This window comes from Spermophilus citellus, assembly GCF_964194105.1.
Source record: "Spermophilus citellus genome assembly, chromosome: 4".
NCBI lineage: Eukaryota > Metazoa > Chordata > Mammalia > Rodentia > Sciuridae > Spermophilus > Spermophilus citellus.
Window position 1 is genome coordinate 21,010,682 of NC_138185.1, and position 15,064 is coordinate 21,025,745.

Here is a 15,064-nt window from a genome sequence, read left to right on the forward strand (position 1 = left end):
CCAAGAAACACCAGGGAACTACAGGCTTCCTGACACATGGGGCCCCCCAGACTCACTCACAGTTCTTGGCGGATGACAGAAAAGTATTCTTTAAAGCACTGACCTGTTATCAACTGCTGTCACTGCTGATAAGGTAGAAACGGTGTGCACGCGCCTGGCGGGCACTCCACACACCTACATGCTGCTCCACGGCTCACCCCCCCAAAGCTCTTAACAGCCTCCAGGGGAACCATGTTAAAACAGCGCAATTAACTAGAACTGCTACAAACTCAATAACTCACCTACCTAATGAGGCAATACAAGGAAAATTGGACCTATTTTAATAAGAATTTTATAAAGAGACGAGAAGTAAAGGTCAGATGCCGTTTCTGGATCCCAGCTCTTTTCTTCTTCCCTCCTGTTCTGAAGCAGTGAGCACCAAGGAGATGTACACACTGTGCCTTCTTTATAATACCAAGGAGGCAGCCAGTCACGCTCCTGCACCCAAGGGCAAATTACTTCTTTCCAACCCATCCCCCAAGCTAAGTGCCTCCCCTGATCTATTTCTGAAGGTTTTATTATGCAAACCTAAATGGATTTCAATTATAATAATTCTTTTCCTTCTCCACCCCAACTCACAAAAGAGGAACGAAATTACCAGCAATTCTAGGTTATAAGGCAGTTTTTGCTATTTCCTCCTCTCTAGAGTCACCTTAATCTAGAAGTTCTCCTCTCTCGAGCCCTTTTGCTGGCCTTGGGAACCTAGCTGTTTTATGTCACCTCACTATTTAGCATGGTATGACTCCTGACGCTGCTCTGGAGGAGGAGTTTGCCCATTTCCGCACATTATCATGGAGCAAGGAGCCCCTCTCCCAGACCTCCCACAGCCAAGCCTTCCCTTGACCTCTAAAAAGGAATGGACGTGACTCGGGCCAGGATGGAGGCAGTTCTGCTACAGAAGTAACACTTCTTAAGGAACCTGTTTTATTGTGGGTCTATGACAATCACATGAAGTCATCCCTGCAGGGAACAGGCTCCAGGACCCTCTGCGGATATCAAAATCTTTGGATGCTCAAGTCCCTTATGTAAAATGACAGAACATTTGCATATCACCTAGGCACACCTCCCATATACTTAGCTCACCTCCAGATTACTTATTTATAATGCTTAACACCATGTAAATGCTATGTCAATAGCTGAGCTGCCCTGGTGCTCAGGGAATAAGGAGAGGAGGAGCACAGGCTCGCCCAGCAGGCACAATTCTCTTTCTTCCCGACTATTTTTGACCCTTAGTCAAAAATCAACACATGGATGATCGAAAGGATGGCCCAGCTGTATATGTCGCCTGGACCTCCCAACACTCCCATGTGGTAGATTCAGCCTCACGGTTTTACAGACGGGGCGACTGAAGCTTAGAGATCGAGGACCCCGCAGCTCCCCAGCAGTAGACCCCTCTGTGCCACAGCGGGCTGCGCTGCTACTGCAGGAGTTTGGGAAGGTCCTCAGGTTACAGGGGCTGAGAATGGACCAGAGTGGACTCAGAAAGGGAAACCAGGATGGGTGACGAGCCCCTGAGGCTTGATGAGGAAAAGGAAGCGTGCAGGGCAGGAATCATCCTGTGGAAATAAGGAGTCCCACACAGACAGCCTCAGCTGTGGGGAGGTCCGCGCACGGCAGGTATCGCAAGGGCATGGCTTCCAGGGAGCCTTCATCTTCACCACCCAACCAGCGTGACAAAGGCCAACAGGGCTAGCGACCTACTCATACCACTTACTCCAGGCAGACGACGGACAACTGTCGGTGAACTAAAGCCAACCATGTGGACGTCGACCTGTGTGGTTCTGGGGAGAGTCCCAAACCCATGTCTGTCCTCAGGGGACAATCCTTCGGGGAAGTAGCTGTTCATTTGTGCACCTAGTAAACATTTTCTGTGCATTTACTACATGTCAAGCATGGTCCTAGGCAAGGGGACCCAGAAGTAACAAGGCCACTAGTTCTATAATCTCAACTGCTATTGAGATAAAGTCCTAGGTTTTAACCTAGTTTAGGGGCACATGATACGCACTCCAGAGAAAGGGACATCAAAACTAAGGACTGAGGGAAGACTAAGGCACCAGGCAGACAGGTCAGAGAAAATCCCTGCAGACGGAGGAAAGCACAGTGGAAGCCTGGGCGGGATAAGCTGGGCAGGGCACAAGTCCTCCTACTGGCCAGAGGCGACTGCTCTCTAGACCAGCACATGATCCTGGTGTGCTAACGTCTGCATGGCCAGCAGGTACGGAGCACAGAACTTCTCTAGAGGACACGACAGAACAAAGAAAGCTCACTCGATGTGCCCAGTCCGGCTCTGCCTCCCTCTCGCCCTACCATTTGCAGTCTGGGGACTAATTTGCCAGGAGCAGCAGCAGCAGGAAAGGTGGCAAGAGGCGGGGGCTGTGCCTTCTCCTAGAGGCCCGCTCTGCTTGGGGTGGGGTGCATTCAGGATGCAGAGCTCAGCCTCAAGCATTACCGTCCACAAGCCTTCTAGGAGCTGTCTCGCCAAGCCATTGCCCTCACTAATATAATGTTATCAAATTCCTAATGTGGGTACTCTAAAGCCAATGTACTGTTACCAGCACGCCACCGGGCACATTTTTCAGAAAGAAAACAGCTGCTCACTGAATCTGTCACTTCTTTTTCTTCTCAGTACCAGCAACACAGAGCAAGAGCCAGCTAAGGGCTGTTTCCTTCACACCCTCTTCAAGCACACTCAGATGAAGCACGAGTCTCTCAGCAGAAGCCAGCAGGTCAGTCACAGCGCAGTCCTTGAGGAGTCACCTGGACTTTCAGAGTGAACGTGACAGTAGGGCCTGGGCCTCACAGCCTGAAAGTACAGACAGCAGAGCTCCCTGTTCACTAGTCTCATTCCCTTTCTATCCATCAGGAAGGACAACGCAGTCCAGGGAGCAAACAGAGGTTCTAAAGCCATGCAGTTGGCCAGCACAGAACCACAGTCTGGTTCCTTCCTCAACTGAAGGAACAGGGATCAACTGCACAGGCTGTGGGGCCTACATAGCGGGGCAGGAAGGTGGCAGGTCTGCCGAGAAGGGCACAATTTTATCTCCTACATCTCCCAGATACCCCATGCCCTGCCCCACAGCCCCAGTAAGTTACACTGGGAAAGGAAAAAAGCTGGCGGAGGATTAGGCTGTTCCAGGCAGCATCTGGTCAACGTGTCATCTGAGGCACGCTGCAGTCTCCACCTGATCTCACTCTGCCCGTTCCTCCCTGTCCCTGCCAGACTTTCCGCTCTCTGGAGATCTATCACAGAGGACAGCACTAGAGGTGATCTCTGAAGACGGGCCACACTAGTTTCCCTTTAGCTACTCCAAGATGGCGGAGACAAAACACAGTAATTTGAGTAGACAAAGACAAGAGCTCTCAAACTTTTATCCAGGAGGGTAAAGAATGAAAAAGATACTAGATACATATGCCAATTCCACAAGTCACTGACACACGGCTCACCCAACCTCGCGACCAATGTTGCTTCTGACAACCAAGCTCCCGAGCTGGGTGCGTTCTCCTCCCACCTCACACACCACCTCTGCCCCTCCTCGCCCTTCCCACTCTTTAAAATAACCACCCAACCATGTAAATTGCCTGGTGCAAGTGTCTGCTAGCCTCCAGTGGAGCTGTCAATGCTCATAAATCCTGGCCTTCTGGATTGCACTGCGGCTTTTTACTGGGGGAGGGACGTGGCAGGCCACTAGACAGTCGCACGAAGGGACTGGCCCAGCAGTAACTACTCTGGTTACAGCATCACAATTCATGGTAGCATTTTGCTGGGAGTGTGCACCATCGGGGAGGAGAAACATAAAAAGGGGAACCTGGGCTGTAAATAGTTTATTTCGGCAATTCCTGATGTTGGCTGAATCATACTTTAATACAGAAATACATGAAAGCACCACTCCAGAGGTGACATGTGTTGCCACCTCATTACTCTTTTCAAAAGGGTCTTCCATCAGAGAGACACCTCGCTACGAACTGCAGTGAAGAAAACAAAGCTTCTCGCACAGACTTATTAACAGGCCGGAAGCAACTGGAAACACCAGGATTCAAACAGCAGCCCAACGTGTGATATGAGGGCCTGGGTCTGAGCTGCTGCTCCGCGTGTGCAGAAATCAGAAGACAGAAAGGGAAAGGAGCGCTCTTCCCCTCGAGACTCTACTCCCCAAATGCCTGCAATTTCTCAAAGTAACATCCATTTCCCCAGTTCCTCATCAAGCCCCGACAAGGCCAACCCCTCCTACCTTCGTGTTCCTTCTCTGTGGTCCCCACCTTCTTGATCTTTCTGGGAGATTTCATAAAAAGAGGAAAGATGGTTCGTAAGCCAAGAATGTCAACGAACTTATGGCAATTGTCCGTGCCCTCGGGTCCGATCATGGCATGATCCAGCACTTTGAGGGCGCTGCTCCGGGAGATCTTCTTTTCACTGGAAAAGAAGAGGTTTCATGTGAGACATTTAAAGGGGAAGTTCCAATGTTAAAAAAAAAAGTGTATTTATTTCAGTCTCATAAATGAGGAAAAAAGGAAAGAAAAAAACCGCCCAAAGTGAGAAAATGATTATATTGAAATGGAATATTACACACTTGTTAACAATCAGGAGTCTGTAAAAGTACAAATAAATTCTTACAGTTTACAGTAAATACAAAATGTAATATTTAAAATTTCATACAAAGCATATCCACAATTATATGGAAGGTGTGTTAAAAAGAAAGAGATCGTGGGCTGGGGTTGTGGCTCAGAGGTAGAGCGCTCACCTAGCATGTGTGAGGCCCTGGGTTTGATTCTCAACACCATATAACATTAAAAAAAAAAAAAAAAAAAAGACATTGTGTCCACCTATAACCAAAAAAATAAATATTAAAAAAAGAAAAGAGATCAAATTCTAAGAGAGATTATTTCAGGATGGTGGTATTATAGATGGCTTATTATTCCTTTTTCTTTCTTTTTAATAGCTTTAGCAAGATATAATTCACATGCTATATGATTCTCCCATTTAAAATACACAACTCAATGGATTACAGTCAATTCCAGATAAAGGTAACCATTATTCCAATTATAGAACATTTTCATCACCCTGAGAAGAAACCATGTACCCCTTAGTTATCACACCCTGAGCGGTCCTCTCTCTAGCCCTAAGCAATCACTGATCTGCGTTCTGTCTACACAGATTCGCCTGGACATTCCCAGTAAATGACGTCATGTATTCTTGGGGCCCAGTGACTGGCTTCTTTCATTTGGCATACTACTGTCCAGGTTCATCCATGCTGTAGCACATGCGTTAGTGATTCATTCCTTTCTCTGGCTGACCACTATAGCTAACCCAGGATTTGTCTATCATCTGCTGATGGACATTTGGGTTGCTTCCTCCATTTTGCTTTTATGAACAATGCTGATATAAATACTTGTGTACATGTTTTTATGGAGACATGTTTTCATTCCTCTTGAGCAAGTAGAAATGCTGGGACACGTGGGAACTCTGTTCAACCTTTAGAGGAACTGCCACACTGTTTTCCAAAGTGGCTGCACCGTGTACATCCCCATCAGCATCATGTAAGGATTCTGAGTTCTCCATACTTTTCCAACACTAATCTGAATTTTTGGTTCTACTCATCCTAGTGGGTGTGAAGTGGTATCTTTTGTACTTTTCATTTGCATTTCTCCGCTAACTAACGATATCAAGCAATTTTTCATGCACTTATCAGCTACTGGTATATCTCTTTGGTATATTATCTCTTTTCTATTTTTATTATGTTTTTCCATAATAAACATATAATACTTTTAGAATTAGAAAAATTTAACTACTAAAAAAAAAATAAATAAAAGGGAATCCCTCCTTTGAAGCCAAAGATCATAGGATAACCATCCCACCACTGGCGACTGCTCTTGCAGACACTTTTCTAAGTGTAGCCAGCTTTCCACTGCTGTGACAAAACCCTCGATAACTTATCAGGAGGGAAGAGTTATTCAGACCTGTGGTGTCAGGTGTTTCAGTTCATGGTTGCTGGGACCCATGTTTGGGGCAGTGATGGTAAGTATGTCACCGCAGGGGCCCATGGAGGAGCCGCTTGCTTCATGGCAGCTGGGGCTGGGGGTCTGATTCTCTCCCATTAGGCCCACCTCTTTTATTCTTTTGTGGTACTGGGGATTGAACTCGGGGTCTGGCACGTGTTAGGCAGATGCTCTACCACTGAGCTATGTCTCAGCTATTTTTTGTTTTTGAGTTTCATTTAGAGACAGGGTCTCATTAAGTAGGCCAGCCGGCCTTATTCTTGTGATCCTCCAACCTCAGTCTTCTGAGTAACTGGGATCCGAGGCATGGGCTGCCATGCCCATCTAGGCCCCACCTCTTCAAGATCCACCACCTCCCAACAGTACCGGCAACAAAGCCTTTAGCATATGGGCCCTCAGAGACCGTTTAAGATCCAAACCATAACAGGATTATACTTTTCTATAACATTAGTTTTTTTCCTTTAACACTCTGAGGTAGAGAGGAGCAAATCAGTCATGTCCTATCTTGGTACAGATGGCAAATCAATCAACCAAGCCAATACACAATGTTTACTGAGCACTTACTCAGTATTGTGATAGATACAAGAGAAAACAAAGACATGGCTTCTGCTTAAAAAAAATTAGATCTATTTGGGGAGGCCAAATTAATGTGAAATAATCAGGGAAAAATACAAATCAACATAATTTATCTTCCTGTATTATTCAATCTACAAATATTTACTGGCTACCTCTCCCGTGAAGATAAAAGATCTCATGCACCTTATGTTCTAACTGCAGGAGACAAAGAGAAATTAAGGTGCTTGATAGGAAATATTGTCAAGGAAATAAAATAGGGTGTATTATTAACAGTCCTACATTTCTTCTCCTTGTTATGGATTAATCAAAACAATTCACAGATACTCACAAATGACCTTTAGTTCAGTCTCTGAGTTTGAGAAAAAGAAGGCTACTAGTAAGCATGCTTTACCCAGCAGACACTAACTAGTCCAGCTGCCAGGGATTACAAGGTCCCTGTCTTTAAGCAATATAAGTAATTTTCTATAACCTTAGTAATAGAAATTACGTCCAAGAAGGTGAGAGGTAGAGGTGTCAAATGGCAGGTGCCTGACATTTGCACTGAATCTAAAGCATATCTGCCAGGAAGGGAAGGGACAGTGGTGAAACTGGGGCAGTGGTGGATACACAGCACGTGGTTTGGGAATTAGAGGTGGATGTGAATGGCCAGAGGAGGAAGATGACTGAGGACAGGTGGCAAGAACATTGTCACCTCAGGCCTCTAGACTTGCCCCCAGGGAACCTGCTCATCCCATAGGTACTGAGAAGGTGTGAGAGGCGTCAGTGGGGGAGGCCGCAGATGGACACATTCTAGAAGGCTCACACTGGCAGCAGTGAGATGAAGGGGCTGCAGCAACCGAGTCTGGGGGAGGGAGGACAGCGAGGAGACTGTGGCAACAGTGCAAGTGAGAAATGGCAAACGGTTCTAAGTGTGGCATCTGTATAAAAAAGGTGCATTTGAGAGGAACAGAAAAATCTTAAACATCGGGAGCAGAGTAAACAACATTCCAAATTCAGCAGGAAAGGATTTTGTGCATCAAGATGAAATCCTAACAGGAAACTAGACAAATAATGTATTTGTTTTCACTGTAGCTAGACTTTTGCATCCTACTTTACAAATCTGAATTTACAAAGGTGATGACTAGGGCAGAAATTAGGAAACTGAGATACAAAATCCTCATTGTTTAGTCACTAGGAAAAGGCCTCTTGAAATGAATGACAGTCACAGCACAGGGCACCTTCAGTTACCATTCAGCATACATTGAAACCATCTCACGAACAAGACAGAATTGTTTGATATACTAAAGGCAAAGGCCTCTGGAGTAGCGCAGCCTCTCTCTTTTTTCCTGCCTAAGCAAATTCAAGAAACAAAGGATTTAAAAGTGAAACCCTTCTTCAGGTAGGCAGCATAAGACACATTTAAAGGGGACAGTAATTGCATATTGATCACCATTTAGGCAAGCTGCATGGAGGTGAACTTCAGAATATTCATTGGGCTTAAGTTCAGGCTTTTAGCAATCAATAGCTGTTTGGCTTGACTTTCTTGGGTTGACTTTATTTGAAATATTTATTCTACAGGAGGACAAGTAGTTTATCTTAGTCTTGTCTGGGTTCATCGGGCTGTCGATCATGCCGGGACCAATGTGAACACCAATCTCAGTAAAACGGGGTGCTTGTGGGAGATGACTGGGGGTTGTCTACTGCTACCAATCTGCTCAAGTGAGTCTTGTGACAGAGCCTTGTGACACGGGCAAAACGTTTCTTGCTGTAGTTTTAATTAGCTTATTCTTCTTTATCACACAAAAACACTTGTGCAAAGAACATGGATTCTGAGTATGATTTTCTTAGCTCATTTGTTCTATCATCAAACATTTATGACTTACCTGACAGGTGTGAGACATTATGTCAAGGATGCTGAGACAGGGCACAGCTCATTGCTTCTGGGGAGTCTGGCCCACAGGGCACACAGACATACCGAAAATGGGCAGATGGGAAAAGCCGAGTCCCACACAGGGCCTTTATACAGAGTTGGTGGGACACGCAGGAAGGAGGGCTGGCTGTCTGCCCTCACAAGGGAGATGAGGCCTGAACTGAGCGTCAGTGGGTGTCTTCCTCAGTCAGGTGAAGAGGGAAAAGGTGCTTCAAGCAGAAGGAAGCAACTGCCTGTGCAAGGACGTGAGCAGCATGGATCACTCAGGGAAGAGGTACACGAAACTGCTAGAACATGAAGAGCAGGCGAGCAGCAGCAGCACACGGAGCCTGTTCATTCTGTGTTGAAGAACTGATCTGCCAGTGTCCTGGACAGCAGGGGTGAGGCAGCAGAAAAGGGAAACAATGCTAGAGGCGGAGAGAAAGGCAAAGTAACAGCAGGCAGGGACGGAAAGGGCCAAGTTCCCACTGAGCCAAGAAGCCTTTGGACATGTCCAGCTAGGAATGAACTGTCTCAAGTCCAGGAAGGAAGTCAGCAATGGCAGAAAGTGCAGAAGAGTCATTAAATCTATGAGTTGTAATGAAGTATAAGATTACCATGAAGGGTACCAAAAAAAAAAAAAAAAAAAAAAAAGAATCAAAAAAGAAGAATGGAACCCTAGAGGAAACTTTCTGGAGGGCAAGTGGGAGAGATAAAGTCCTTTCCCTCTTGGGACAAAGGAGCTTGAGGAATTAAAAAAAAAATAAATAAAGTAATAAAGTGATAGGCATTCTTTAAAGAATACTGTGAATCATAAATTAATCTTGGCATGAAATTGGATGATGGCATGAGATCATTTTTGTTTGTTTTATAATGTACATGTTAAGGTTCAGTTCCATTAAAGCTTCCAAAATAAAAGATTACAGAACCTAGGGCTCGTATGAATTAAGACAATGGGATCAATATGACTGTATTAATCAGTTTTCTGTCATTATAATGAAACACTTGAGGCAAGTAACTTATAAGAAGAAAGGTTTATTAGCTCATGGTTTTGGAGGTTCCAATCCATGATCAAGTAGCTCCATTTGGGGGTCTCTGGTGGAGGTGCTGATGGCAACGGTGAGAAGCATGTGGAAGAGTGAAGCCAGTTATATCCATAAGCCAGGAAGCAAGAGGAAGAGGCCGGATCCCATAATTTCTTTCAAGGGTATGCACCCAAGGACCTTCCATTAGGTCTCCTCGTCTAAGGTCCCGTCACTGCCAATCAGTGCCACCCTGAGGATCAGACCTTTAACATCCAGACTTTTGGGGTCACTCATCCAAACCAAAGCAATAATCACAGCCAATTCCATGTTACTGACATAACGCACTAAATGTTGGCTGGGGAGAGTTGCCAATCAGTCCTCACCAGACTCTGTGAGCCCAGCCAGCACCACTCAACATAGCTCCTCCCACCAGACCTCAGGCTTGGCCACGTGACCTTCCACAGCCAACACAAAGTAAGTGCCCCACAGGCATCCTCAGAGAAAGAGCTGGAAGGCTAACTGCAATGTGCAGTCTCTCTGCCCGATGAGAGGCATGTCCCAAGAAGCACTGCTCCTTCAGCCTAAGTCCCCAAATAAACACAGAGCTTCTGGTGGCAGGTGATGAATGTACCAAGAGTAAAAAATAAACATTTGTCATTGAAAGTCCTTGAGATTTGGGGGTTGTTGCTTCAACGAAACCTGACTGATAAAATCCACGATACTGAAAAGTTGCTCAGTTTAAGAATAATACTTTCAGGTTAATTGCATTAGTATCCACCAGCAATAAAGAATAAGAAAATGTAGAAAAAAGTATAATATACTACTGAACTTCCACTCCAGGTTAAAATGGCAATGACAGAGACTGAATTTACACTATTCTCTCCCTTCTGGTAACAAGGCAGGGAGAAAAAATGGAGAAAGGAAACAGAACAATGGTTTTCAGACACCTGACAGCAGGCAGCTGGGGACAGGGAACTCTGGGAGGGTAATGCTGCAATGGGTCCAGCTGGGCACGGCGAGAACAGGCTCGACCAGAGGAGACAGAGATGGGAGTCTGGGAGACCAATGCCGCCAGAGTTCCCAAGGCAGGGTACCGGAGTACAGAGCTGCAGAGAGGTGTGCAGGGCCTTCCCATCCTGAGTGCGACTAGCACACACAGGTGAGGACACCAACCAGGTCTGCAGAAAGGAACCACCTGGAGCGAGGAGGGGAACAATCCCTAGAGCTTACAGAGAACCAGAAATAGTATCTACTGTTGTGACCTGGATCTGGCATGTCCTCCAAGGTCTCTTGTGTTGAAGGCTTAGTTCCCAATGCAGCAGTGGTCAGAGGTGGGGCTTTTGGGAAGTGACTGGATCGTGAGGGCTCTGATCTCATTAGTGAAATAATCCATTGATAAATAACTTGATGGCATTAGGGAGAAGTAGTGGAAACTGCAAGAAGTAGGTAGGGCCTCTTGGAAGAAGTAGGTCACTGGGGGTGTGCCCTGGAAGGGCACATCTTGTCTCCGGCTCCTTCAATCTGCCCCCGACCCAGCCTTTGTTTCCTGGCTGTCAAGAGGTAACAGCTTTGCTACCCTCTACACGACCACTATGCTGTCCTCTGCCTCATTACAGTTCCAGAAACAAGGAAGCAGCCAACCATGGACTGAAACCTTTGAAGCTTGGAGCTAAAATAAATCTTTCATTTTCTAAGCTGATTTTGTCAGGTATTTTGTCCCAGCAACCAAAAGGTTAACTAATGCATAGTCCTCCTGGTTACATACAAAAATCTTAGAAATTCACAGGGCACCAGGAGGAGCCCTCAAAAAGCTCTAGTTCAGTAATGAGACAAAATTAGCCAGACTATAGATGAGTCTGATCTTGCCCAACAGAGTTGAAAAGTAGGCCCCCAAAGAGACAAACTATTTCCAAGACCTTAATATCCTACAACAGAGATTTAAATATATATGTATATGTATGATTACCTAAAGAGAAAGAAAGAAAGAAACGGGGGCTAACAAGGTAAAATTTACAATATTTGAATCTCAATAAATATTACCAGGGCACTCTGAAAAGCAGAAAAATATGAGCCATAAAGAGGAGAAAAATCATTAGTAACAATAACAGATGACAAAATCAAAAGATGAGCACATTAAAACAATTCTTATAACTATGTTTTGAATGTAAAATGGAAGTAGAGAAAATCTTCAGCACATTGACTGTAAAGATGAACGGAACCACAGGAAGGAAAAGACAACGTCTGGTAAAGAAAAAAAATACAGTGGCAATTAACTACAGGTTGCATTCCGAAGAAGGAAAAGAGTGAGTCTGACAATGCAACAACAGGCAGGAGCTGCCCAAGACGAGACTCAGAAAGAAAAAGACTGATACCGATCCTCAGGGAGCTACAGCTGGACAACTGCAAACCGCCTAACAGACATGGAGTCATATTTTATAATATATATTATACGATAATTTATAAGTACATGTAGTTATAAAATATAACTATATATATATATATATATATATATATATATATATATATATATATATGTATATGTAATTAAAGGCCCTGTAGGCAGATGGGGACAAAGAAAACATAAGAAAAATGTCAACCCCCAAAATTTCCACCTTTGATAAAAACTATAAAGGCATAGTCTTAAGAAATTCTAAGACCCTCAACATAAGAGACATGGAGAAAACTCTACCAAGGCACATCATGATCAAACTATTCAAAACTAATGATAAAATCTTAAAAACAGAAAAAGTGGGGCGGCAAACAACACACAGAGGAACAAACATAGTAGAGTTCCTGCTGAGAGCCAAGCCAGCCCAAAGGCACTCAAAGAAAACACTCTGTCAACCCACACCTGAGGAGAGGTGGGCAAACACCAGGCAAACACCTTTTCAGACATGCACGAGCCGACAGAAGGCAGCACCACAGGATCTTGGAGAAAGCCACTTGGCAGAGAGGATGGAAGCCAGACAGACACCTGCACAAAGCAATGGAGAGCAGGCAACGGAAGATGTGCAGGTAACATGAAAGACTTTCTTCTTCTTTAAAAGGTAAGTGATTGCCTAAAGAGAACAAACAGTGCCCAGTAGGACGTGTAAACACATGCTAGAGTGAAAGGTGCAGCAACCACGGCACTAAACCAGGAGCAGGACTGGAAGTCATGTGGCGAGGCTCAGCACTAAGTGTGTGCAGGCAGTTCTGGCATCTCTCCACCTGCTTAGGGACACCAGTCCTGCTGCAGCAGGGCCCACCCCATGGCCTCATTGAAGCTTGACCATCTCCTTGGGGCCCTGCCTCCAAATATAATCAATCACTTTGGTGGAGGGGAGTGTTAGGGCTGAAGTATATGAACGTGGCAGGGCAGGGAAGAGGGCAAAGAAAAAGGGGTTGTCACGAGTAAGATGAAAACGGATGGTAAAAGATGCACCATGTTATTAAGAGAAAGCCGTGGGGTGACATTAGCATGAAACAAAGTAGACTTCTGATCAAAGGGCCTTACCAGGGATGAAAAAAGTCACTCCATACCAACAAAAGGTCAAATAGATGAGAGAACGTATCATCCAAAATATTTATGCACCTGCAATGACTTCAAAATACATGAAGTAAAAGTTGATAGAATTTATAGGAGAAGCAGAAATACCCCCAATTAGTCAGGGGTTTCAACGCCCCTCTCATAAGTAGATATAAAATCTGAACAACATGATCACCAAATGAACCTACTCACCAAATGAACCTACAACATGTATAAAATATTCCATCCAAGCAGCACACACATAAACACGTCTACCTACCTACATTCTAGGCCAAAAAGAAGTCTTCATTAATTTAGAAGGGCTCAAATCACACCAAGTATGTTCTCTGATCACAATGGTATGGAAGCAGAAATAAAATCCTCAAATATTTGGAAACTAAACAATATACTTTAAAATAACTCAAAAGATGAAATTAAAATAAAGTATTTCAAACTAAATAAAAATGAGAATACAACATATCAAAATGCATTAACCCAGGTAAAGTGGCAATCTCAGGGAAATTTATAGCAGAGAAACTGTATTAGAAAATATAAAAGCCTTCAAGTTAATAATTTCAAATTCCCGTCTTGTGAAATCAGGAAAATGAACAGAAAATTAAACTCCCAAATCAAAAGAACATAAATAATGAAGACCAGAGCAAAATCCACAGTGATAGAAAGCATCAAAGTGGCAGGAAACATCGAGAAACGGACACTGGTCCCCGAGGAATCAGTGAAATCCGACAGACCTCCAGCCATACTGATCAGGGGCAAAAAGAAAAAGGCACAAATGACAAACATCAGGAATAAGAGAGAGCGCACCACTCCAGATTCTAAGTCACGAGCAACTTTCTGCCCTAAATGCGGCAACAGACCACCTGAACAAATTCCTTAAAAGATGTAAAGGGTTCAATTTTCTCAAACAGAAAAAGATTACTGGAACAAACCAATAAATAAATTCAACTTCATCAGAATTTAAAAATTTCCAAGAATCTATTCTGGCTTTCCGATCCGCCATCTGCGGTGAGAAGACTATTACGGGGAAGACTATTATGCTCAAGGTTGAACCTCGGACCCGATAGAAAATGTAAAGGCCAAGATCCAGGATAAGGAAGGATTCCTCCTGATCAGCAGAGACTGATCTTTGCTGGTAAGCAACTGGAAGATGGACTACAACATTCAGAAGGAGTCCACCCTTCATCTTGTGCTGAGGCTTTGTGGTGGTGCTAAGAAAAGGAAGAAATCGTCTTACACCACTCCCAAGAAGAATAAGCCTAGGAGAAAGAAGGTTAAGTTGGCTGTCCTGAAATATTATAAGGTGGATGAAAATGGCAAAATTAGCCGCCTTCACCGTGAGTGCCCTTCAGATGAATATGCTGCTGGAGTTTTTATGACCAGCCACTTTGACAGACACTATTGTGGCAAGTGTTGTCTGACTTACTGCTTCAACAAACCAGAAGACAAGTAATGTATTTGAGATAATAAAAGACATGAAGTAAAAAAAAAAAAAAAAAAGAATCTATTCTGAAAATGAAAAGGCAAGCCATGAACTTAAGAGAAAATATTTGTAAAGCATTTATCTGAAGATTGTATCTACGATATGGAAAGAACCATAACAATCCAGTAATAGGATAAACAACCGCCTATCACCAAATGGACAAATGATTTGAACAGACACCACCAAAAAAGATACATGGATGACAAATTAGCACATGAAGACACCAGACACCCTTAGTCACAAGGGGAAAACAAATCCAAACCAGAAGACAATCCCTACCCACCCACAGTCACTGCTAAAATGAAAGACTGACCACACCAAGTATTAGCAAGAATGTAGAGCAACTGAATTCTGAAGCACTGTTGTGGATTTAAAAAACAGTACAATCAATTTGCAAACAGTTTGGCAAAGCCTTAGCAAGCTGACCATGTACATATCATGTGACCCAGCTGTTCAGTTCCTATTCACACAAGAGCAGTGAAAAACATGTTTGCCCAAAAGATTTGGGCATGAATATTTATTGCAGGCTTTATTCT

The 15,064-nt window shown here is 44.2% G+C and overlaps 1 protein-coding gene and 1 pseudogene across 4 annotated transcripts in view; one reads left to right on the forward strand and one right to left on the reverse strand.

Annotated features, from left to right (window-relative positions):
* CTNNBL1 (catenin beta like 1) overlaps positions 1 to 15,064 on the reverse strand; it is a 161,655-nt gene that overhangs the window by 55,077 nt on the left and 91,514 nt on the right. For all 3 annotated transcript variants that reach the window (XM_081291769.1, XM_081291768.1, XM_081291770.1), the window contains exon 11: positions 4,269 to 4,450. In XM_081291769.1, the coding sequence (XP_081147895.1) occupies positions 4,269 to 4,450 (182 nt within the window). The remainder of the gene's footprint in view (positions 1 to 4,268; positions 4,451 to 15,064) is intronic.
* Positions 6,035 to 14,517, forward strand: LOC308647318 (ubiquitin-ribosomal protein eS31 fusion protein-like; annotated as a pseudogene). The gene is made up of 2 exons: positions 6,035 to 6,052; positions 14,062 to 14,517. The product of its transcript is annotated as a ubiquitin-ribosomal protein eS31 fusion protein-like (transcript).